This window comes from Mastomys coucha, unplaced genomic scaffold (genome assembly GCF_008632895.1).
Source record: "Mastomys coucha isolate ucsf_1 unplaced genomic scaffold, UCSF_Mcou_1 pScaffold21, whole genome shotgun sequence".
Taxonomy (NCBI): Eukaryota; Metazoa; Chordata; class Mammalia; order Rodentia; family Muridae; genus Mastomys; species Mastomys coucha.
The window spans coordinates 120,316,186-120,342,105 of NW_022196904.1; the positions used below are offsets into that span (position 1 = coordinate 120,316,186).

Below are 25,920 nucleotides of genomic sequence, written 5' to 3' on the forward strand. Positions count from 1 at the left end.
TTTTACAGATGAAATTTTCCATTGCGGTGGTTTGCTCACAAATAGTTCAGGCTCCTTCTCCAGTCCTTGGTATCCTAAAAAATACCCCACAAATGTGGTCTGTGCCTGGGACATACAAGTGGATACCAGCGCTCACATCAGACTCACCTTCGAAGTGGTCAAGTGAGTAAATATTCTGTGCCCGTACAATGATCACTACCTGGCTGTGTATACGTCAGGTTCACTACCTCTTCACTGGACATAATAGAGCTACTGCACACGTGAATTCACAACAGCCTAGACTTCATGTGCAAGACCTGCACAATGTCAAGCCAGCCAAAATCCCAGCATGGGTGAGGGAAGGGCTCAGGAAGTCCCACCTCTGTCTGAGGAACTATTAGCAGTTGACAGCTACTGGGAGAGAGCCACTTTTCTTCAGGGATGCAGGCACTAAAAGACTACCCATACTCCGATAGATAGTTCCATACCCATGCACACACAGAAAGGACTAAATGGATTCAGTGGGTAGCAAGTTTAAACAAACAAACAAGCAAACAAAAACAGGCATAGTGACATAAACAAATCCCAGCATGCCAGAGGCAAAGGCAGGCAGATCTCTATTTGTGCAAGGCTGTCCAGGGCTATATTGTGAGAACTGTCTCAAAATAAACAAATAGGTAAAAAAATGAGTAAAATTAAAAAAGAGAGTGCATATGAATTTGGGGTGGGAAGTGGAGAGGGAAGTAGTGGAGAAATCAGAAGGGAAGGAATTAGGGAGCACATGCATGCATAAATATTATATCAAAGGCTAAAGAGCTGCAATTCTCCCAAGTGAGCTGTACCTTTAATTGCCTTGTAATACTGATCAAAAGCCTAAGTTTGCAAATCCCAGGAATTGACTTTCTGTGAGTACAGGCAGAGGCTTGAGCTTTCACACAGCAACAGTAGATTGGAGTTAGGCTATGTGTCCATCAGCAGGAGATCCACTAAACGGATTTTGGTACAGCCACATGTTACTGTCACAGGCTAAGTGACTAATGCTATGGAACGAGATGCGACAAACAGTGGGTAACTGTCAAATCTGCCACCATTCCTGTGCAAACTGTCTGTGGGAGGAAAAGAATCTGCTCCTGGGAAGGGGGATAAAGAGGGGGGGCTGGTGGGTGAGACAGATTTTTACTTTTTGCCATAAGCCATCAGTATCATGTAAATTATGTTCCATGAACTTTAGATAGCTCACATTGAAAAGATATTATTAAATTAAAACTTTAACAAATTAAAAGAAAATGAACTTAATGGTATTTTGTAGGGTTTTTTGTTTTGTTTTTGTTTTTTTGTTTGTTTGGTTTTTGTTTTGTTTGTTTTTTTTTTTGTCTAAAATTGCTTTGTTTGGGCATTTTTGTCTTACCGCTATTTTCCTTGTATATTTTGAGTTCCCTTTTGTATGTGTGTGAGAGAGATGTGAGTTCCTTGTTTATTTCTTTCTTTTAAAGAGAGAAAAGGGAGGGCATGGAGTTGGGTGGGCGAGCATGGAGGTGGGGAGGACCTGAGAGGAGGGAAACGTGTGGCCAGAACATATTGTGTGAAAATAATGTTTTAATACAAAATAGAAAAGTACCTTTTCCTAAGCCGGTGGGGCCGGCCCTTCTAGCCTGTGGGAGGAGTTACAGGTCTGTAGTGGCTTTGCCTGACCCTTGCTGTAACCTTTTGGGAAGTTGCTCCTAGACAAAAAGGCCAAGGAAAGAGGAGCTTGAAAGAGGCTATTTCATTCACAGGATGGAGAATTTCTACGGCTGCCCTTATGACTTCATTGAGATTTTTGATGGCCCACAAAGTGAACCATTTTCACTGGGGAGATTCTGCTCTGAAACAACCCCAATATTTACCTCTTCTTCAAGCCACATGAGCGTGGTGTTCCACAGTGACGCAATCGTCACCAACATTGGATTCTTTGCATCTTATGAGTCCCTATTGCAAGATGAGAAAGACACAGGTAGGTCCTTTCATCATTTCAGTCACTGGCCCTGCTTGGTGACACCGAACTCAGGTGGCCACTCAGTCACCTGGGAGCTAGGGATTTGAAAGTGGTTCCCAAGCTCCCGGTCAGTTAAAGCTCCTGAGATGTAGGTTGAAGGGACTGGCTGAGTAGATTGCTCTGAGCAGATTGTATGCCCTGAGGTTAAAGGTTCATGAACTCTTAAGAGAAAGGGAACTCAGCCAGCACTGAGTGTTAAAACCTGTCTTAATCACTACGCTAATAATGAGTTCACAAATGGTAGCTCAACCATGTTTACATGCCCAGTATTGCCGTTTTACAAAAGGCTTTTGGGAGCCTTTCTTGAGCTTTGTGAAATATAAATGTGTGTGTGAAAGGGGCAGGTGTGTTAAAAGCCTCTCCCTGGATCACCTAGCACATTTCCATCAAGTGCACGCTGCTCAGCAACTGGTGCTAACCTATAAGATGCCCTGTTCCTTGTGAGGACAGAGCTCTCAAAGCTAGCCCAGGCAGAGAACATGTCTTCCTCACCTTCAAGCGCTCATTGACAAAGGGGAGCCTCGGGGTGGTTGATGCAGTTTGTCTGCTTTTTCAGATGTGATGCTCAGACTAGCCAATGGCAGTCACCCATGTGAGGGCCGTGTGGAGCTCTACTACAATGGCAGCTGGGGCACAGTGTGTGATGACGGCTGGGACCTGAGAGATGCCCAGGTGGTGTGCCGGCAGCTGGGCTGTGGTGGGGCTGTGGTAGCCATTGGCCGTGCCCATTTTGAGCGAGGCCTAGGCCCCATTGTCATGGATGATGTGGAGTGCATGGGAACTGAAGCCAGACTATGGCAATGTCTGCACGGTGGCTGGCTCACCCACAACTGTGGCCACCACGAAGATGCTGGTGTTGTCTGCTCAGGTAGGTTGGGTTCTGAACCAGGTGGGTTAATGACTTTCCACTTCTGGGATCCTCCTGCCCCACCGCACACAAAACAGGAAGACAATCTAGGACAGTCCCCAGGCCAGTATTCCCAACACACCTACCTGCTACTCAAGGTGTGATTTTCATAACCATTTCCTTATGTCTGACTCTATTTATGTGTGTTCCTTTTACAAGGAAGCTTCAAACTTGATCAGCTTGGAGAACCAGGGCCACATGCTGCAAACAGACCATACTTGAGCATAAATACAATGTCTTAATTACTTTCCAATTACCACTATAAAACACCATCACCAAGACAATTTATAGAAGAAAATATTTTATTTGGGGCTCATGGTTCCAGAGCGGTTAGAGTCATGGTAGGAAATGTGACAGCAGGTAGGTAGGAATGGCGCTGGTGTAGTAGCTGAGAGCTCACACCTTCATCCACACAGAGAAGCAGATCAAGCTAATTGGGAATTTCTTAGGCTTTTGAAACCTCAATACCTGCCCCCAGGGACCTACCTCTTTCAATAAAGTCACATCTCCTAATCCTTCCCAAACAGTTCTACCAGCAGGGGACTAAGCATTTAAATAATGAGCCTATGGAGGCCATTTTCACTCAAATCATCACACACGATGACAATAAAATCATGTAAGAAATATTATTTAAATTTTAATATGGGGCCTGTGATATGGCTCAATTCTTAAGGGTACTGGCTGCTCTTCCAGAAGATCCAGGTTTATTTCCTAGCAATCACATGACAGCTACACAGCAAGTTCACAGCAAGTTTGAGGTTAGCCTGGACTACATAGAATCTTATCTCTAATTGATCAACTTACTAATTAATTAAAAATAAGAATTACAATACCACACCAGCTAGCAAGACAGATGCTTCACATAGGATACTATCACTGTGGTCACAGATTGTTTTTAGAAAAAAAGAAAGAAAGAAAGAAAGAAAGATAGATAGAAAGAAAGAGAGAAAGAAAGGAAGTTATATTCTAGTATCCATTATCAGGACAGAATGGACCTAGGAATCCAGAAATTTGGGTGGTGACGTGGGGTCATTCTTCGATGCACAGATGGAATACATCTGACTTTTTTTTCCCCCAAATAGTTCAAATAAACTGGCTTACCTGTGGGGTTTAATAGACTGAAGAGCAGTGATGGTCACTTTCTACTCTTCTTATGTCTTTCATAGCCTCTCTGTCCCAGTCGGCACCATCATTTTCTGTGAGTGATATGATCTCAGGTAATGCCAGTTATTCTAGATTGGTTGGCTGTAACTTGCATGGGCAGAGTCATACTGGGAAGTAGGATAGAGGTTTAAGGGCCAAACACCCTGTTTTCATCATCGGTACATTGAGTGAATCCCTGAATTAACTCCATTTCCTCCTCTGTGTGAGTGAGGTGGATGGTGGTAATTGCATCTTCAGGATATGGTGGGATTGGCTGACTTTCCTTGTGCAAGAGAGAGAGTTTGGCGCGGTGCTTAGCATATGACAAAACATGCCATGTAGATAGACATCAGCCATTATCTTCTGATCAGAGGCCTGTAAGAATTTTCCTCTGTACTCTGCTTTCTCCCTGGAGGAAAGATGAAAGCTTTTCCACATGTTCCTGGCTATTTGGGGCCCAGCAGTTGCCACATTTCAAACTCAGTCAGCTGATTTTCAGGGCAGGTCTTAAAGAGCAAAGTCCAACATGCAGAGAATTGAGAGAAAGAATGACCTTCAGAAGAAGTACCAGCTTGGGTTGTTCTGATAGCAGAGGTCCTCATAGCATGTTTTACTGGCTTTAAACTGTGTCTGTTTTTTTAAATCTGTTCACTCCAGGCTCTAATTTTATTGTGCTTATAAAGTAGTTTGTAGTCACTGAGTACACACTGACTGAGGGATGGAAGGCTTATTCTTTACAGAGGAAAGTACCATGAAGGAGTGGGATTAGAAGCTGTCTTTAGATAGTCCCAAAGGTGGAGAGACCACTGGAAGCTGATGAAGAGTTGAGGATGCCTGACACCTAACAAAGACATCTAATTTTCTTTTTCATTTTTTTTTTGTTTGTTTTCTATCCATCTTTAGCATCGCTAGCAAGGCAGCCAGAGGTGCACACATCAGCAGGTATTTTCCTTTCTTCTCTCCTCAGTTACCTTTTCCTTTGTGTGTTTGAGTCCCGATTCCACCAGTACTGGGTGAGAAGCATCCCTGCTGAGTCCGATGTGTGTTCCTAACCTCCTCCCCAGCTCATGCTATCCAGCTCACGCTGTTCCTGCTGAGGGAGAATGGGAATGTCTGGACCGTGCAGAAAACCTGGGAGTAGAAAATACTGTAAGAAGTGTGAAAGAAAGCTCCTGTTAAGGCTCAAGGTGTCATACTGTCCTTACCCAGACCTACGTAGGAAGAGATCTTGGCTGTCTTCTGACCTTTTATTCTCTTTTGACACAGCAACTTTTGACTATGGGCATCAGCATGCAATGACTGCCTTTCTCTCCCAGAACACCTTGACACATGGGTCACACTTGGTCCTGATGTCTACTACTATTATCCCTTCATCAGTACACACACACACACACACACACACATCAGTTAGCACAGCTCCTCATGAAAAGAAAAAGATAAAAATATGATGTATTTTGTGAGTAACAGAAACCAAGACCTGCCACTTGCAATAAGGGACCAAGGGGAAGTTCTTGGTCCAGCTGGACAAGGGACAATCTTTTTTTTTTATTTTTTATTTTTTTTTTTTTTTAACCAAACATAATCTTGAAATCCCATTGAGTGGTACCAAGGACAAAAATTTAAATGATTTGAGATGAAGTGAAGGGGAAGTGGGTTTGCCATCCTCTACTATCAATTCATGACTCCCAGGAAATAGCTGCTTTTTCTGGTAGTCTTTGAGGATGGGCTCTCAAAAAGATTGTTCCTGAATTACTCACAGGTCTGGACCTGCGACTGATGAATGGGACAAGCAGGTGTGAAGGCCGAGTTGAGGTGTACTATGCCAACACCTGGGGGACTGTATGTGACGACAACTGGTCCATAGAGGATGCCCAAGTGGTCTGCAGACAGCTTGGCTGTGGTCCAGCTTTATCTGCCCTGCCAGGCACCAGTTTCGGCCCTGGGTCAGGCAGCATCGCCCTTGATGATGTCAACTGCACAGGAAGAGAATCTTCCCTGGCACAGTGCCCTCACAGAGACTGGCTCACCCACAACTGTGGGCACCAGGAAGATGCTGGTGTCATCTGTTCAGGTAAGAGAAGGTCCATCCTAGACTAGTCACAGAACTGCCCAAGCCAAGACTGAATGTTGGTACACCACAAGCCTGCCTCACACTCAGGACAGTGGGTTTCTTTTCTGACACTGAAAACTATGCTTGCAATACTTAGGGTGTCAATTGTCAAAGTGAAGATCTGAAGAGATTAATCAGCAGAAAAAAAGAAAAAAAGAAAGAAAGGGAGAAAGAAAGAAAGAAAGAAACAAACAAACAAACAAACAAACTAAAATACTAGTCCTCATGGGTTGCTAGGAGTTAACAAGGCAACCTGCATACAATGTTTAGTCAAGCATCTAAAAAAAACTATAAATTATACAAAATAGCTAGCTGTTATCATTTTTATTATTAAGATTAATTCAGCCAGAATAGTGTGCCCAGGTTTTTAAGTAGGTGAAAGACCACAGCAGAAGAAAGTCTTGGATGATTAAGAAGAATTGCTCACACCCAGCTTCCTTCCATTATAATTAAACAAAGACTATGTCCTCTAGGCTGCTTCACCGTCATGTTTCTAATATCTACCATCTCATGTTCCCATTCTCTCTATAGATTCTGCAGCTAATGGACATCCAGGTATCTATGAATTTATGAATACCGTATTTCCTGCTTGGTGACTAGAGTCTACCAAAAGGGTTACTACCCTCTCATCCGAGTTTTAAATTTTTTTTGACAATTCCCTGCTCTCTAGACTGTTCTAGAAGATTAGGACCAGGGCTATTCCTCAGTCCCGGGGTGCTTGCCATGCACCCAGAGGAAAGGTGTCCTGAAATTAACATATTGGTGTGTCATCCATTTTGCACATGAGCACCACATTTCAGCAGGAAAGTATGATATCAGCTTTTGACCCAAGATGCTCCGGCAGCAGAGGCCTTGGCAGGCCACAGAGTGCAGGTGGTCCTAGGGGCAGAAGAACCTGGGGGTAGGGGGTCCTTCTCTATCTGCAGCGTGGACTTGGGACCTGAGATGGAGATGATCTAACAATGTGGCCCTTGCTATGAGGCCGGAGCTTCATGATCCCATCATGAATTTAATGTCTCATTCTTATTTAGAATAACGAGCCCATACATGCATGAGCCATTACCACAATTTAAATGGAAACTATTTGATTAGCTACTCCGTGGGGTTGTTTAAAGGCAAGCTCAATTATAGGATTTAGGTGACGCTTGAGAGTCTGAGGTAGCATTTTGTTTGCTGAGGTTGCATCTGTGGTGACTTTCCCCCATTCTTTCCTGTGCAGCTCCCTCAGCTCCTGAGGAACATCCGCATGATTTGCATCCAGGTACTTTCCTACTCTTACAGCCTGGGAATCTCTGTTCTGAGGCTGACTGGGACTAACAGAAATGATACAAACAAATCTGGGGAGACAGCTCAGTAGGTGAAGTGCTGGCCACCCAAGCACGAGGATCTGGTTCAGTCTCCAGAACCCAGGCATGGTGGCCTGTGCTTGTAATACTAGTATGGGACAAATGGAAACAGACAGATTCCTGGGAATTTCTGGCTAGCCAGTCAAGCTAAATCAACCAGTTCCAGGAAAAAAAAAAAAAAAGACCTTGACTCCAAAATGAAATGCAAGTTAGTAGGTGTCCTGAAGAATAAACCTGAAATGATATCTAATCTGGTCTACACACACACACACACCGCACACACGCACACATGCGCACGCACACACACATGAGCAACACGCACAGAGGGTGGGGTGTGGGGTGAGGGGAAGGAAGGGAGGAATTAGAGTAAGAACATTAGTTTCACGGCCTTGATGCTATAAAACAAAGAAGCTCAGTAAAGTTTGTGACATGGGCTTCTCCTGTTGTGGGTTTGTTTGCTTGCTTGCTGTCTTGCTTGTTTTTAAAGGACAGAGTCAATTTACTCATTCACCTCAATGACAGCATCTGATGTTCAAAGGCTGGGCTCCATGCTGGGCTCTACTGAACCCATGCAAAGAGCCTGCCCCAGACCTGAGAGCTCAGACTCTGAGAACCCACTTCATTTGCTTTAGTTCAGGAGGGTTTTTCACACTTTGCCTTGGGGATGGTGTACCCACTTTGATAAATAGTTTACAACTTTCTAGATTCAATCAACAAACAACTAATTGTATCTTGTCAGTTATATCCTACTGGAGAGAACCAAGTTAGACAAAGAGTCTGAGCTCTCAGCTCACAGATGCATTGTTTTTAGCCTTTAGAAAGTGATTTTCTGTGGGGGGAAAAAAGACCCTAAGATCAGTGAGCCCTGGGCATGGTGCCAAGGGCCTGGAAACCCCAGCCATTTGGGAGACTGAGACAGGAGGATTGCATGTTCCAAGTGTACCTGGGAATGAGGTCTAGACCAGCGTAGGAATGTTAGTGAGACCCTTAATCTCAAAAAAGAAATGGTTAAAAAAAAAAAAGAGCCAGGGAAACAGCTGCATGGGAGAATGATATTTTTAGGTACATCTTCCTCAGTGCTAGACTGTGGCCTTCATTCCCATAACCAAACTGACCAGGACAGCAATCCAGCATAGGTAAAAAATATGTTAAATTTCCAGTACCGAAAGTGGTCATATATGTTCCTTTGGGTATATAGGTATCCCACATCTGCACAGCCCTTCATAGACAGGTGCATGTTATCCCAACAGCAGGCTGGACACCAAGCTAGGCTTCTCCAGCTTGATGCGCTGTCTCCCTTGAGCACTGAAAGATCCTCAGCTGACTCGGTCTTTGGCTCCTACAGATCTGCAGATGGTGAGACTGGCTGACGGGGGAAGCCAGTGTGAGGGCCGTGTAGAAGTCTACTTCAATGGGACCTGGGGAACTGTGTGTGATGATCTTTGGGGGATACAGGCTGCCCAAGTGGTATGTCAACAACTGGGCTGTGGGGTGGCCCTAGCAGCCCCCAGGAGCAGTCTGTTCGGCGATGGCTCTGGTCCCATCTTCCTAGACGACGTGAGATGTTTGGGCACAGAGACCAACCTGGGGCACTGCCACCACCTCGGCCTTTCTGTGCACAACTGTGAGCACCATGAAGATGCAGGCGCCATATGTTCAGGTACCTAATCTCTGCTGGAACTTTATTTTCCTCTCAAGCAACAAACCAGGTAGAACAACGCAGAGGGTACAGGGCCCCTGCTGAGGCACACTTGTCCTGGCATTTGCGTTGAAAGTGTCATACTCCTCCTGCACACTTGGACTCCAACAGCCAACAACATTGTTCACACTAGTGTCAGGAAGTGGGTGTCCACTGTCACAGTCTGTTCCCTAGACCTTACACATGGAAGTTCTATAAGCAATAATACACCTTCTGTAGAGCCATTAAACTCCTGGGAATGGTCCTTCTGTGTGCCTCAAACTCATAAGTTCTCATGATGAGATTTCAGACAGCTTAACTATGCAAATACTCTCCTCATGCCCTTCCCATGATGAGACTTTCTTGCTACAAGGAACAAGTTTAGGTAACCACTCAAAAAAAAAAAATGTAACCAAAGAATCCTGTGGAAGAAAAGGAAAGATTGTAGGAACCAGAAGGGTCAAGGGCACCATAAGAAAACACACAGAATTAACTAGCCTGGCCTCATGGGAGCTCACAGAGACTGAATCGCCAACCAGGGAGCCTGCATGGGTCTAAGCTAATCCCTTTGCATACATGTGATGGTTGTATAGGTTGGTCTTCTTGTGGGACTCCTAACAGTGGGAGTGCTGGCTGTCTCTGACACTTTTGCCTGTTTTTGGAACCCTTTCTTCCCACTGGGTTGCCTGGTCCAGCCTAGAAGATATGAGGGGAGGTGCCTAGTCTTATTGCACTTGATATGTCATGGTTTGTTGATATCCCAGGGAGGCCTGCCCTTTTCTGAAGGGAAAACCTAGGAGTAGTGGATTGTGGGGGAGAAGGGAGAAAGGAACTGGGAGGAGAGGAAGCAGGGGAAATTGTGGTCAGGATGAGATCTATGAGAGAATAGATAAAAAACTTAAAAAATCTTGACCACTAAAACCTTATTTTGTTATTTAATTAATTGCTCCACCGATGGGCCTCACCACTATCTGGTACACCTCATTCTCCATCTCCTAGGGCCAGGCAGAAGTGAGGCTGGGAGAGAGATGGTATGAGGATCAAGGTGGCGGGGGCGGGGGGAGGCTGTGACTTCTCCACTCTATTTTATTTAAGGTTGAGAGATGTTCATAGTGAGTATTAGTAAGTCAAATGAGGAGAGGTTGGTGCCTCTGAGGCATTGTCAGCATGAGCTGGCTACTGACCACACATGTGTGCCCCATCACGTGGGCCTGACAGGAATTCGTGCCCACTTGAGTTATGGTATTTTATCAGATGAACCCGCACAGATGTCAATGTTTCTGGTTTTCTCTTCCAGCTGTTGGTGTTGCCTCAGCTTCAGCAGGAGTGGCTCCCACAGCTGGTAATATTCTCATTGCTTTTCTCTCCCGGTTATCAGACCTTTCTAAGGACCTCCCCAAGTTTATAGCCTGTACTATCTATTGCTGGCCCCCAAAGCTCATCCTTCCAGGGAGGCAAAGGAGAAAGTGAACCAGAGGAAGGCTGTTCATGTGGACTGGGGGAGGCTGTTCATGTGGACTGGGGGAGGCTGTTCATGTAGACTGAGGGAGGCTGTTCATGTTAGCTGTTACTGCTTGTCATGCCCCAGCCTTTTAGATAACTTGACCTTTGAACTTACACCAAGAAACAATCTTCTAAAAGAAAGAGACAAAGCTTGGGTTTAGCATATTTGGCAGGAATGCTGATGGGATTCTGTGGCTTGGATCCAAGGATATGATAATCATTGTAATAACTGTAACATATTTTTAGTCTAGAAATAAGAAATCAGAATTAGCCAGAGAAAGCAAGTCAATGCACTTAGGACCATTAAAATGGTGCAGCCCTGTGGTGCGTAGAGGCAGGAAGCCAGGGTTCCTACAGTTGTCAGATTTAGAGGGATAATATTTTTTTCTTTATCTTTTCTTCCCTTAGTTAATTTGTTTACATCCCCCTCCCTCTCCTCCCTCCAATTTCACCTCACACTCCCTCCCCCTACTTTCCCCACCCTTTCTCCTCTGAGAATGAAAGCCCCCCTGCAACACATACAACCCACCGTGGCACATCAAGTTACAGCCGGACTAACTGCATCCTCTCCCACTGAGGACAGACAAGGCAGCCCAGCTAGAGGAAAGGAATCCAAAATGGGGTAGCAGAGTCAGAGTTAGCCTCAACTCCAATTGTTAGGAGACCCACAGGGAGACCATGCTACATATGGGTATGAAGTCTGTGTCCAGCCCATGCATGCTCTCGGGTTGGTGGTTCAGTCTCTGTGAGCCCCCATGAGCCCAGGTTAGTTGATTTTGTAGGTCTTCTTGTGGTGTCCTTGACCCCTCTGGTTCTAGACAGATAGTATTAGGAACTAATGAAAAGCCCACCGTGCTGCTCACGACACTCCAGGACTAACTTCTGTGTCCTCCCCAGACCAGCTCACTGTCAGGTTGGTGGATGGAAAGAACCAGTGTGAAGGGCGAGTGGAAGTCTACCACAATGGCACATGGGGCACTGTCTGTGATGACCTCTGGGACATCGAGGATGCCCATGTGGTGTGCCGGCAGCTGAACTGTGGGAAGGGTGTCAGCGCCCTTGGGAGTGGCTATTTCGGAGAGGGCAGAGGGAGCATCTTCCTGGATGACGTGAAGTGCCAGGGCAGTGAGAGGTCCCTAGACCAGTGCCACCACCAAGGCTTGTCTGTCCACAACTGTGGCCACCAAGAAGATGCCAGCGTCATCTGCTCAGGTACTAGCTGCTGGCTTTGTCAGTGGTCCTCGATGAGGGCATTGGAAATTAACTTGGGGACACTTGGATGCTGTTGAGGTCTGCTAATCATGCCCCGGGCACGATCTCAGCATTCCAAAGCTTGCTGGGGGAGCTGTGCAAACTTTGTGGTGTAAGAACCCGACTCTCTACCCTGCGCTTGCTTCTGCCCGTCACTCCTTAGTGTGCCATGCTTTACACGACCCCCATGAGTTCCCCGTAGAGCCTGCAGACTTGACTGTCTCTAAGGACTCTCTGGGGGCTCTGTCCACTAGCCACTCCAGTAAAGGCCTTTTCCTTATGTTGTCTGCGTTGAGCTCTGAGGCTGACTTTTAGAACGGGTCTTTGAGAATTCAATGAACACAATCCAGTTTCTCTTTAATTTAAACTGTCTCCTTTCGGCCTCTCGTTTGGGATGGTTTCTTGGGATGTTGTTTTATTTGTGGGTTTCATTCGGCAAAGTTTATGGATTGGTTTCTTTTGCTCTGCCTCAACATCAAAGAAAGGAAAATCAGATGGACTGAAAGTAACCTTGGCCAATTAACTAGGGCAGAGACTAAGATAAAAGAACTTAAGTAATTCATCTGTTTATTTAATGTATATATATTTTTTAGATTTTAATTGTCCTTTGACAATTTCAGCCAGTGTGTCTTGATCATACCCATCCCCAATTCCCCTCTCCTATTTTCCATGAATACCTGGATTCCACCAACACGTCCCCTCCCTCCTTTCAAGGCTTTTCCTTTTTGCTTTCTTTTTTCTGTAATCCACCGAGTTCTGTTAGTGCTGCCTGCTGGTACATTGGTGATCGTGTTGGCTCTATCTTGAACATATAACCATAACTGCAGTGAGTCATGAGGGCCACAGCCTTACCATGCCCAGAGACATGGTGCCCCCTGCACCACCAGCTCTTACAGTTTTCTGCCCCTCTTCTCAGCATGCTCTGGGCTCCGATTTAGAGCTGAGCACCCAATAACCACTTATTCTCAGGACTCTGACCGTGTTGACTGCTTGTATAATTTGTATTTCACACGCACTCTCTGTGAGGTAGGCAGGGTTCTCTAGGCTGAGAATTGTGGTTACTCACCAAGGACGCTTCATTTCCCGGATCTCAGAAGTTGGGCTCCAATCTCGTTTGCACTTCCACCCTGATAGAGCACTAACAGATTTGAATGAAGATAATATGCTTCTTTGTTGTAAGGGATTGTTTTCTTCATGTTCAGATGACTCAGCAATGTGTTGCCATCTTTGTTTGGCATAGTTAAGGAGTCAATGTTATTCATCTAAGGGCCAAATTAAGAAGGTGCCTAGTGATTTGTTACTCTGCAAAACATCCTCTTTGTTGTGCCAGAGAAGTGGCCTTTCTGACCCCTCCCAGACAAACTGTCCCCTCTATAGACAATGAACATTTCTAACTTCCTACTTTCACAAATACCTATCTCTATTTCAGTCTTAGCCAAAACAAACAAACAAACAACGAACAACACAACAATAGCAACACAAACTCTGCTCTTTGATTTAGTTTCACATTCCAGAAGCAACTTGGGTGGGATTTAAATATAGCTCATGTATTATCTGCCTTTCTAAATAAAAACACTCTCCTGAGTTTCTCTTTGCTTTGCCTTTTCAGCATCACCTGCGGAAAGACCAACTTCACCCGGTAATGTTTCTTTCTTTACTGTTTTATCTGAGTCAGGTATGTATAGATTGCCTTACCTGTGATTAAGGCTTGTGTGTCCTTATGAAATGACAGGCTGTGACTGGGATGCAGCTCACTTGGCAAAGTGCTTGTGTAAAATGTATAAAGCCCTGCATTTGATCCCAGCATAGCGTTGGGCTTGTAATCATACACCCAGGAAGCAGAGGAAGGAGGATCAAAAGTTCATTGGCTACAAGTGAATTTGAGGACAATCTGGCCTTCATGAGACTCTGTCTCTAAAAAGTTATATGGAGAGATGGCTCAGTGGGTAAGAGCACTGATTGCTCTTCCGAAGGTCATGAGTTCAAATCCCAGCAACCACATGATGGCTCACAACCATCTGTAATGAGATCTGAAGCCCTCTTCTGGTATGTCTGAAGACAGCTACAATGTACTTATAATAAATAAATAATGGATAAATCTTTTTAAAAAAAGTTATATAGGAAAGGGGAAATCATACCTTAAATTTGTACCAAAGTAACGTGCTTCTTCATCAATAACTGAAAGAGTTAACTGGACTAGAGGGCAATATAGTATGTCTACATATAGTATTTCTCACGTGTGTGTGAGCATGCACATATATGTTGGGGGCATGTGTATACCTGTGTTTGTAGAGTCCAGTAGTTGGCATCAGGTATCTTCCTCAATCACTCTCTACTTTATTTTTTGAGGCAGAGTCTCTCACTGAACCAAGCTGACTGACCAGTGAGATCCAAGGGTCTGCCTTTTTCAGCCTTCCAGGGCCAGCTCTTAGATGCATGCTTCAATCAAAACCCAGGTCCTTATGCATGGGTGCAAACCAACTGAGCCATCTCTGTGGCTCCTGCTGTCTTCCTTTTTGATACAGAATCTGGTGTCTGAGATAAAGCTATTCTGGTGTAGCTCCCCTCCCATTCTCAATGCGGTTGATACCTAGGGTCTAAAACCTGTTTTCATTCTTTAGTAATCTTTGTAAGACTTCAGACACCTCAGATAAAACTCTAGCCCACACTTTCATAACATAATGCAGAAACACACGCTTTCAGCATGTTCACAGGACCAGACACCAAGTCAGTGATATAGAAAGCAGGAAGAAATGGTATAGCTGGATGTGTAGATCCCTATTTTGAATAGTCTATCAATATATTAAGTTTTCTGGGAAGTCCCATAGTAACAGAGCTTTTGAATTTTTGGTTGAGCACAATTTTGCCCAGATCTCTCTCACTGAAAGGAGAGCTCTTGAATAACCATAGAGTAGCCATGCTGTACCCTGGGACCCAGGGCCAGAGAACCTGGGGTTATGCTCTGGCCCAATGTTAGCCACTGAGTAATGATCCACAGGATCCATCACTCCTCAGGGAACAGGAGGATAAAGACCTCAAAGCTGCATCCTGGAGCCTGGGTGGTATATGTTGTTCAGGGCACAGTGATGGGAACTCCTCATGGACGTGTGCACTGCTGTGTGCTGAGTCTATCGGCTCTTGACTACAAGCCCTTCTTACTTTAAAACCTCTTGTAAATCTCCTCCTGGATGATAAGTTGGGGCTCATTCTAGAGCTTGTGTTGATGAGCATACACTTCAATAGGTTGGAGATATATAGGGAACCACCCAAGTTCCCTCTGAACCATGAACAGTTACAAAAAATGGTATATCATCCATATTTCCAAAACTGCAAAGCCATCTTCCAGGCTTAGTAAAAAATTAACCTTGAAAGCAAATCAGACAGTGAAAAGAGTTCCTTCTTTTTGTGTTGAACCTGTGGGATATTCCCAAATGACCCAGGCCAGGACAAATCAAATATGACACCATTGCAGCTAAGCATTTTACAAGGGCTGAAAGAAGCTTCAGAGACTGCAGAGACCAGAAACCCCAAATGGGGAAACCATGAGCCTACTGACCCACTGAAGAACTGAAATTCTGATCATCCAGGTTTGCCTATGATTGTCGAAATTATCTTTTGCTACACAGTTTTCTCCTTTTCAAATTTGTGTATAGTTCTCACATATCTTCATTATAGATGATACTGCATTACATAAAAACACTTCCACACATGTATATATTGCACATAAGCTCGTCCCCTCTCCTATCATCTCCCCTCCATTTTCTTACTCCCACCAGTCCCTTGGATCCTCTGGACAGCTTCACTTCTCCTTTCATACCATATGAACACACATGACCTTATGCATCTATATGAAAACCCACGAGCCACAAATGAAGGAAAACATGATGTCATCTGTCACTTTGAGACTGGCATATTTCCAGTTGCATCCATTTCCTTCTCTTTTTGTTAGCCCCATGTTTTAAAAGCAGAGGGTCTTATATAAGAATCCACACATCCAGTTATTTTTCCCCTGTGCCAGGGGTCAACCACAAGGCCTCATACAAGTTATTTACTCCCAAGCTATACCCCTGATCCAAAATTTCTAGCTTGGGCTAAAAAGAATACGCTCAACATGCCCAATGGTATGTGAATTTCATTGCAACAGTAATTGGCTGAGGCTGAGCAGAGAGGGCTGCCCTGCACATAAGCACATGTTTCCCATTTCCTCCTGATACTACCATGTGTGTTCAGATCTGCAGTCATCTCCATTTAAGTGTCTCTCAAGAGTTTATTGAGCATGCAACTCACTTGGGATTCTGTTTAAATGTAGATTTGTGTACGAGAGTCTGCATTTCTTTTTCTTCTTTTTGTTTTATCTTTATGTGTGTGAATGTTTCTCTTGCATGTATGTTTGTGCACCAGGAGTGTGCCTGCTGCTGACAGAAGTCAGAAGAGAGCCTCAGATTTCCCAGAATGGAGTTATGGGTGTTTGTGAGCCACCATGCAGGGCTGGGAAATGTAGGTCAGCTTCAAGATCAGTAAGTGCTCTTTAGCCCCAGGAGTCTGGATTTCTAAAAGCAAATCACAGACACTGCAGATCCATTGGATAGACCTTCCCACGCAGTAGCCGAAGTGCAGAGATTCCGGACTTGCCCAGCGTCACATACTCTATTACGTAAACACTGGGAGCCAGGTCTTTTGGCTCCATCCCATACGGTACCTTGCCACTGCTAACTCCTTTTAACTTTACAAGACAAAAAAAAAAAAGAGGAAATCCAATGGGAACAAAGCAAAATCAAATGTATTAGGACACATTCGTGTGTGGGGTCATTTACAAATAAACTTGATTGACAAAGATGACATTTAATTACAATTTCCTTACCCTGCTGGTTCAACAGTTCCTACCTCAAATCCAGCCACAGTTTCGGGCCTTGCAACTGGTAAGTTTTCTGCTCATTTTTACACTCACTTCCTATGGGGATAAAATGATGTTGAAATTCTGCCAAGTGAGCACAGTTTTACTCCTGATTCTTCGAGAGTCACTTAGCGGAAATAGACATGACCCCAGAAGTATACCAAGAGAGCCTCCATGCAGCCAAGTCAAGACCCCAAGTTCAAGTTCAAGTCCAATGCTTGCATTCATGTTGGGGCATTCCACAAAGCCTCTCTCACAGTCTGCCAGAAGACTTCTTGTATGCTCTTAGCACTTGGCAATCTGACCTTCCTACCCACTGCACATTAGGGAAAACATAGGTGAATTGTGGGGAATGCAGACAGGTAGGGCTAGCCCCATATTGGCAGTGACAAAGATGCTAGCAGATGCTACAACAGTGATGTGGAACAAGCATGCCCACTTACTCCACTGTCCTTTGAGATACCTCACTATATCTTGTACTATATCTTGTACTGTATCACAATTCAAAGAGAATGATATTTTTCCCAATGAGTCTAGATCATGCAAGTAGCAGGTTTCATTTCAGGAAAGATTTAGTTTATTGCATCACAGTGTGTGCTTTGAGTTTGGATATTTTAACTTACTTAGAAAGACATAGGAAACTCATATCAATTTCCCCAACAACAAAGGCACACAACAATAATGGTGGGATTGAGTGTAACTATAAAAAGAAAAAAAAAGTGAAATCTTCCCATCAGTTGACTGATGTCCTTTTGTGTTTCATATCAGGCATCACCCCCACTCCGGTAGAAGTAACTCCTTTACCTGATAAGGGCCTCTGTCCCCCACACTGCACAGGTAGGCAGGGTGGTTACCATGATACTGGGGCTAAAATGAGGACAGGCTTGAGGGTGTCATTGTCTTTGAGCAGAGTGGCTCATCAAACCAGACCCAGCACCAGGAACAAGGTGATGGGAGGATTAGTAGAAAGAGAGAGCTCCTTAGCCAAGTCAGAGTTTCTGACAACACACACACACACACACACACACACACACACCCCTCATACATACCTGTACCACAGCCTCCAACACACAACACCCCCACACACTCCACCTACAACCACTCCAATGGGTAATTTAAATATTCTTTTTGGTTCTAAGATACTTGCTTAGCTAAATAGCCATTTATATTGCTGAGTCTCCTTGACATTCATTCACCACCAATGGGGCATCTAGTTTCCATTGTGTTGTTTAATCTAGTGAGATGGATTGCTCACTTATTATGTTGTAATAAAAAGAGAACTTAACTTGTTCAATGAACATTTTGACCACAACATAAATATCAATGGAAGGACATTCATTTCCTATGTGTATGCATGCAAGCATATGTGTATTATTTATATGTATGCAAATGCCTAAGTATGTTCCTATATACTTATGTACATATGCGTGCATGTACATGTGCACATGTTTATAGACTACAGAACAATCTCAGATGTCTTCCTCAGAAATACCAACCACTTCCTTACAAACAGGATCTCTTCTTGGCCTGGAGTTCACCAATTAGACTACTCAAGCTGGCCAGTGAGCCCTGATCCTCCCATTTTTGTCTTCCCAGTGTTAGGATTAAAAATACATACTACCAGGCCTTGACTTTGATGTGGGTTCTGAGGATCAAACTCGGGTTCTCATGTTTGGGAGTCATTTCCCCAGCCCAACTCAGATAACAGCTTCTGCTCTGGGTTTGCTTACAGATGTGTCTCTAACCTCCACAGGAGAGACCCCCTCTGGCAATGCTTTCTGATTGTCAGGTCTTTTTGTTTTTCTTCCTGTGAGGCATTTCCCCCTTTCTATTAAGCAAATGAACCAAGAATGCCTCTTTCTCTTTGCCTATAGGCACATCTTCAACTTCAATAGACTCAAGTTCTCCAAATGGTAAAGTGCCTGTTGTTTCTTATTGGTCAGGTTGTATTTAGAAAGTGACCCTACTTAATGATATTGGCCACAAAGTAAAGGCCAATGAGAAGACACAACCAACCTTGTTCTGTTCACTTAAAGCATCCTGTTCTCTGGGTTTCTACACAGATGCATCTTCAGTCTCAGCAGAAGAGGAGACATCCTCTGGTAACATTTTCAGTTTGTATTTCTGAAGTTAAATATACTCAGTGTGTTTAATCTTTCTGTTTGGGGATGTGGTTATAAGTAAGTTTCTTCTAGTCTTTGTTTATTGATACTACTTCAGTGTCAGCAGAAGCAACCTCTCCAACTGGCAAAGTCCCCCACAGGGTTGATTAACTACAGAGATCTGCTCATTTTAAAATTTTATTTTAATTTATTAATGTTCATCTTTCATGTTTATTAGCATGTTTAAATGATACATGATAATGGGCTTCATTTTGACATTTCATACACTTGTACATACTATATTATCAGATTTACCTGATTACCCTCTCTTGCACCCTCCCACTCCTGCTCATCTCCCTCTTCTACTTCCAAGTGATGTGTGTATGTGTGTGTGTGTGTGCGTGTGCGTGTGCGTGTGCATGTGTGTGTGTGTGTGTGTGTGTGTGTGTGTGTGTGTAAACCAATAAGTATAAATTGGGCTACTTACAGGGGCAGACACAGGGGGTTATTTGCAGGAACAGTGGCCAGACCACTAAAGAAAATGTCTCTCCCTCCCTAGCCAACATTTACTCTCTATAACCCCTTAGAAATGGAAAAGGCTTCATAAATACCCCTCTCCATGACAGAATAATAGTGGGTTCAGTATTGTTCAGGTCTTGGCACAGGTAGTCTGAAGTCATGAGACAGCCATAGGCATACCACGCCCAAAAGATGGCATGCCAGATCACTATGACACTTTATGTAGAACTTACATTCTGCTTTTGCCTTGAAGTTTTTTTTATTTTTCTTCAGATGGAGTATGAGCTGTTATAACTAGCCACAAACTTAAATGAAACAATCGGTCCAACTCTTCTTCAACAATGTTCCCATGAGCTTGATTGGAGGGGATGACATGTTCCCACTTAGAGTTGAACCTTTAAGTCATTTATAATTAACATTTTGAACATTTATGCATCTCTGCAGCAACTACTACCCACAGCAAAAAGAAGCTTTTCTGACCAAAGTAGAAACCAGCACCGATCTACAGGCATAAACATAATTATTTAGATGTCAACTTGACAGCCATGTAATTCTTTTTAGCAAAATAAGAGCAGTACCTTTCCCACCAGACCTATCACTTCCTATATCAGGGGCTTTTGATCAGGCTTACAGTACCAGACTCCCAGAGGGCATTCTCAAATCCAAGCAGAAAAGAGTTGGTCACACCTACAACAGGCATGTCGTCACTCATACATCAACGGGTGCATCTTGCCTGGCAAATCAATAGTAGGACATGCAGAATTCAGGAAGACTGTTGATGGCAGGGCTTCCCCAACAGTCTGAATAATACCATCCTGCACATCCTGCTTGTGACAGACAGGCAGCAAGAAGAAAGTGGACCACTCAGTTCCACCCTGATTTCTGTAGACCCAGCAAGCAAAGCGTGTGGTGTCTCCAGCAACAGGGATGAATTCCTTATTTGTCGTGTCATATTTATAAAATTAATCTGCTTAATGATCATACTGACTACAAAGAAAGGATCAATGAAAAGACATTCGTTTCAAAGCATCCTGTCTCTGGGTTTATATACAGATTCAGCTTCAGCCTCAGAAGAAGAGGAAGCATCTTCAGGTAATGTTTTCTGACTATCACATTTCTTTAATACAATCAGAGATTTTCTTCTTTCTCTTTGGCAACTGACCCTCGATATGTTTCCTCTACTTCTCATTCATATCATGTCTTCAAGTTCAGAAAAAGTGACTTCTTCCACTGGTAAAGTCTCCTATGGTGTCATTTAACTATTGAAATATACTTTTTGGTCTTTTTTTTTTTTTTTTTTTTTTTTTTTTTTTTTTTTTTTTTTTTTGGTTTTTCAAGACAGGGTTTCTCTGTGTAGCCCTGGCTATCCTGGTACTCACTCTGTAGACCAGGCTGGCCTCAAACTCAGAAATCCGCCTGCCTCTGCCTCTGCCTCCCAAGTGCTGGGATTAAAGCTGTGCGCTACCACCGCCTGGCTGTTGTTTTGTTTTTTTGTTTCTCTGTGTAGCCCTGGCTGTCCTGGAACTCACTCTGTAGACCAGGCTGGCCACGAACTCAGAAATCTGCCTGCCTCTGCCTCCAAAGTGCTGGGATTAAAGGTGTGCACCACCACTGCTGTGCTGAATTATTATTCTTCTTTGTTGTGTTGTATTTAAAAACTGAACCTACTTACGGTGTATATTGACTGCAAAGCAAAGATCAATGAAAGACAATCATTTCTTCTGAATATATGCATGTGTGATCAAATGGGAAGGTGCATGTGTATGCATAGGTACTATTTATTGTATGTGGAGACAGGAGAAGGAATATCACCCACTTCCTTTGGGCCAGGCCTTTCATTAGCCTGGAGCTCACTAATTGGGCTAGAGTAACTGGCCAGTAAGCCACATGGAGCCTCCTGTCTCTGTCTCCCCAATGCTGAGATTATAAGCACACACCAGCATTCCTGGCATTTTTTACATAACTTCTGGATATGAGCTCAGGTTCATCAGCTAGGCCATTCTTCCAGGCTAAGACATTCATTTTAAAGAATCTTATCTTTTTTTCTGGATTTATACGTAGGTGTATCTTCGTCATTGGAAGTGACCTCCTCTGGTAATGTCATCTCCATTAATTTAAATGCAATAACAGCCTTTCTTCCTTCTAGTTGGTAAATGATCTGGATGTGCCTCTTTTTATCTTTGTCTATAGGCGCATCTTCATCCTCAGCAGACACAAGTTCTTCACATGGTAAAGGCCCACATTGTGCAGCTTAGCCAATGAGATGAGTTTCTTATTTGTCATGCTGTAATAGACAATGGGACCTACTTAGTGGTCACTCTGACCACAAGGGAAAGATAGTGAAAACACCCCAAGTATTGTTGTATCCATGTTAGAGCATTCTGTTCTCTGGGTTTACCCACACAGATGTATCTTCGGCCTCAGCAGAAGAGATCTCCTCTGGTAATAGCTTTTGGGGTTTTGTTTGTTTGCTTGACTGTCAAATTTCTTACTAGATGATCAGAGAGCTCTTTTTCTTTCTGTTTGGAAAGTGGTCACACAGACATGTCTTCTTCTTTTTGTTCATAGATGTATCTTCACCCTCAGCAGAAAGGAAGAGTGGAGAGTCGACTGGTAAGGTCCTTCAGGGTGTCGTATTTTGACTAATGAAACATGAGGTTTATCTTTGAGGACTCTTATTGTCACATATTAATTATACATAAAAGGTTTATTATGACATTTTCATACTCATGGCTACCTCATCATACTCTTCTGGTCCCTCACACTCTCTAATTTTGTTTCTTTCCCCAGCTTGGCCATCTTCTATTCTCATATCTTTATTTCATGAACTAATCTGTTTGATTACATCATTAGGAGTTCCCCGGTAGGGAGTTATTTGCAAGATTGTTGGAAACTTACCAGGGCTACACCACTAAAGAAATTGTCTCTTTCTCCCAGCAACCATCACTCTCTATCTATCCTCAGGGAGGGGTGAGGTCTCATGATCTCCTCCCTTCCCCATGATGGAATGACAATGAGGCTGATCTTTGCTTGTCTTATGCAGATAATCACAGAGTTCAAGAGCCCACCAACCACATCCACCATATTCCACCTTCCATACAGCCTCACACACTTTCCTTGCTAGCCTCTCATCATGACATTTCCTGGCACCTAGAAGGGATGATCCAGACGTCCCATTCAATGGTGACTTACTACGAGGACTTTGACCAGTTATGAGTTTCTTCAGTAGCCATCAACCACTGCAAGGAAGAGCGTCTCTGATCAAAGCTGACAGCTATAGTAATCTGTGGATGTAAATATAAACATTTCAAAGAAAAATTGACAGGCACACCACATTCACTTAGCAATACAGCAGAAGTGTGTTCCCCAGTAAGACATTTTGCATCTTCCAGGGCAGGTTTTCAGTGTCAGACATAAATTCCCTCTTATGAGGATAAATTGACTCTACCTAGGAAAGAGTTGGCTACTTCTAGTTATGTGTCTCTTACGCCAATGGGCTTCTCTGGCCTGAATGGTCGGTATTGTAGCCTTCAGGGCTCACAGCTGAGAAGTGTTGCTGATGACACTCCTTTCCCAGGAATCTGCATAGCACCTTCCAACACTGTGAGAGCTAGCCAGTGGGAAGAAAGCTTTCAGCTCAGGTCCAGCTTCATTTCTGCCTGTCCTGCCAGCAGATGGTGTGCCATCTTCATCAACAGAGATGGTTTTCTTATTTGACATGTTGTATTTAGAAGATGCACCTACTTAATAATCACATTAACCACAAAATAAATATCAGTGAAAGCTACCCATTTTAAATCATCTCATTTTCTGGGTTTATACACAGGCGCATCTTCAGCCTCAGTGGATACCTCCTCTGGTAATGTGTTTTAACTGGCAAATTTATTGAACATAGTCAGAGTGTTTCCTCTTTCTGTTTGGTAAAGGAATCCAGGTATATCTCCTCCTCTCTTTATCTACAGCTATTTCTTCAGCAAAAGTAAGATCAAGTGCTTAGTCCGCTTTGTGATCATATATACATACATACATACATACGTACGTACGTACACGTGGGGGGTGTGCACATGCATGCTCATGCATTGTTCAGGTGCTCTTGTGCCTATGTATACACATATATGAAGGAGGGTCTCTCATTGGCCTGGAGCTTACTAATTAGGCTAGACTTGCTGGCCATAGGCACAGGGTTCCTCTTGTCTCTGCTTTCCCAGTGCTGGGGTCACAAGCACACACAACTCCAGGCATTTTTACATGGGTTCTGGGAATGGATCTCAGATTCACAAGTTTTCAAGGCAGGTAACTTTGCCTACTGAGCCATGCACTCAGTCCATGATGCTAATTTTATAACTCCTTGTTTCTGGCTCTACACATAGATGCATCTTCAGGCTCTGCAGAAGATACCTCCTCTGGTAATGTTTTCTGCCTGCCATGTTTTTAAGTGAGACAAATGACAGCCTTTTCTCTTCATGTTTGACAAATTATCTGAATATATATTTCTCTATGTTTATAGACATTTCTTCATCCTCAGCAGAATCAGGCTCTCCAACTGGTAATGTCCCCAATATTCTGTTTAGCTAAATGAAATTAATTTCTTATCAATCATATTGTAATTTAGACCATGAACCTATTTAATAATTACATTGACAATAAAATGAAGCCCAATGACAAGAAACTCATCTTCTATATACTCATGGATGTTGTGTTTGTATGAAAAGTATGAACACCTTTCTTCATGTGTGTATGAGCTTAGAGGACAACCTCAGATGTCATCCCAGGAATGTTGGTCCACTTCCTTTGAGCTAGAGTCTCTCATTGGTCAGAGCTCACTAATTAGTCTAGAGTGACTGAACACAGAGCTATAGGAATCCTCCTTGCTCTGTCTCTCCTGTGCTGGGAATATAGTGCACACAACCACTTCCCGCATTTATACGGATTCTATAAGTTGATCTCAGGTTCACTTATCTTTAAGGTAAGGACTTTACCTACCAAGCCATCCTCCCAGTTGAATATACTAATTTTAAGGCATAATACTTTCTGGGTTTATACATAGTGACATCTTCATCAGCAGAAGATGCCTCCTCTGTAATTGTTCTGCCTGTCATATTTCTTAAATTCAGTGAAAGCGTTTACTCTTCCCATTTGGCAAATGGCCTGACCATGTCTCTTCTTTCTTTGTCTACAGGCATTTCTTCAGCCTCAGCAGAAGCAAGCTCTTCAAATGGTAAAGCCCTTCATTGTGCTTCTTAACTAGTGAAGAAATTCCTTACTTGCTGTGGTACTTTTAGACAGTAAACTTACTTAATATTCACATTCATCACAAAGTAAACTGAGTGAAAACTACCCCCAATATCACTCTACTCATTTCAAAGCATCCTGTTCTCTGGGTCCACACCCAGATCCATCCTGAAACACTGCAGAGAGCATCTCTGATGATCTTTCCAACCCATTGCATTTCTTAAGTGGAACACAATCATAGTCTTTCTGGGTTTTGTTTGGTAAGTGATTGTATATCCATTTCTTCTTCTCTGTGCTCATAGACATGTCTTTAACCTCAACAGAAGGGAAGAGTGGAGAGCCAAGTGGTAAATAAAGTCCTTCACTGTGTTGTTTAAATAATGAAATGCTTCTCTAAAATCTTAGTTATGTGTATTGTTCATGCACATGGATATGCTATACATGTGAGTGTGGGTGCTCAAGGTTACCAGAGACTTTGAATCCAATGAGAGCTGGAGTTAGAGACAGCTGTGAGGCACCAATCTGAGTGCTAGAAAATGAACCTGTGTTCTCTGAAAGAACAGCAAACAGTCTTAGCCACAGAGCAATCTCTCCAGCCCTTTTTCATAAAACAAAAACAAAAACAAAAAAACAAACATTTAATTACAAAGAATAGTGAATTTCATTTTGAAGCGTTCATAATGTACATAAAATATTTTGATGATATTCACACCTAGTGCTGTCTCTGGTCCTCCTCACACTATTCCTAACCCTGCCCCTCTTCCCAGTGATGTCCTCTCCTACTTTGGTGATTTCTGTTTTATGAACCAATGAGTTGATTTGGGTTACTGGAAAAGCATAGTTGAGGAGTTATTTCTGAAAGCATTGCCAACTTAGCAGTGGCTATAGCACTGAATAAATGTCTCCCCCTCCCATTGCAATCAGTTATTGTATAGACCCTTAAGAAGTGTCCGGCTTCGTGAGTCTCTCCCACTTCCATGACAATGTATAGGCTCAACCTTGGGGAAGTTGTGTGCAGGTAATTACAGTAGCAGAGAGGCTACAAGTGCAATTGTATCACTCTATACCCATCCCTTCCTTCAGCTTTTATACTTGATTTATTTTTAAAGTTTTTAATACATCCTTTATAATGAAGCACAAGTCACTAGAGCTAACCTATCCTTAAAAGAAATTCATGATAAACCTGCTTATTATTACATGATATCCCCTGATTTTAGAGAG

At 43.3% G+C, this 25,920-nt stretch overlaps 1 protein-coding gene across 1 annotated transcript in view; it reads left to right on the top strand.

Annotated features, from left to right (window-relative positions):
* The window catches only part of LOC116103093 (deleted in malignant brain tumors 1 protein-like), a 129,544-nt gene that overhangs the window by 83,871 nt on the left and 19,753 nt on the right, over positions 1–25,920 (top strand). Inside the window, exons 29-53 of the mRNA XM_031388569.1 lie at positions 9–162; positions 1,755–1,972; positions 2,571–2,882; positions 4,088–4,138; positions 4,968–5,006; positions 5,824–6,135; positions 6,706–6,729; positions 7,394–7,435; positions 8,866–9,180; positions 10,496–10,540; positions 11,599–11,913; positions 13,562–13,591; positions 16,830–16,871; positions 17,615–17,683; positions 18,721–18,759; positions 18,910–18,948; positions 20,521–20,559; positions 21,529–21,561; positions 21,658–21,696; positions 21,874–21,909; positions 22,036–22,080; positions 23,294–23,326; positions 23,838–23,873; positions 23,975–24,013; positions 24,647–24,685. Of these exons, the coding sequence (XP_031244429.1) occupies positions 9–162; positions 1,755–1,972; positions 2,571–2,882; positions 4,088–4,138; positions 4,968–5,006; positions 5,824–6,135; positions 6,706–6,729; positions 7,394–7,435; positions 8,866–9,180; positions 10,496–10,540; positions 11,599–11,913; positions 13,562–13,591; positions 16,830–16,871; positions 17,615–17,683; positions 18,721–18,759; positions 18,910–18,948; positions 20,521–20,559; positions 21,529–21,561; positions 21,658–21,696; positions 21,874–21,909; positions 22,036–22,080; positions 23,294–23,326; positions 23,838–23,873; positions 23,975–24,013; positions 24,647–24,685 (2,385 nt within the window). The remainder of the gene's footprint in view (positions 1–8; positions 163–1,754; positions 1,973–2,570; positions 2,883–4,087; positions 4,139–4,967; positions 5,007–5,823; positions 6,136–6,705; positions 6,730–7,393; positions 7,436–8,865; positions 9,181–10,495; positions 10,541–11,598; positions 11,914–13,561; positions 13,592–16,829; positions 16,872–17,614; positions 17,684–18,720; positions 18,760–18,909; positions 18,949–20,520; positions 20,560–21,528; positions 21,562–21,657; positions 21,697–21,873; positions 21,910–22,035; positions 22,081–23,293; positions 23,327–23,837; positions 23,874–23,974; positions 24,014–24,646; positions 24,686–25,920) is intronic.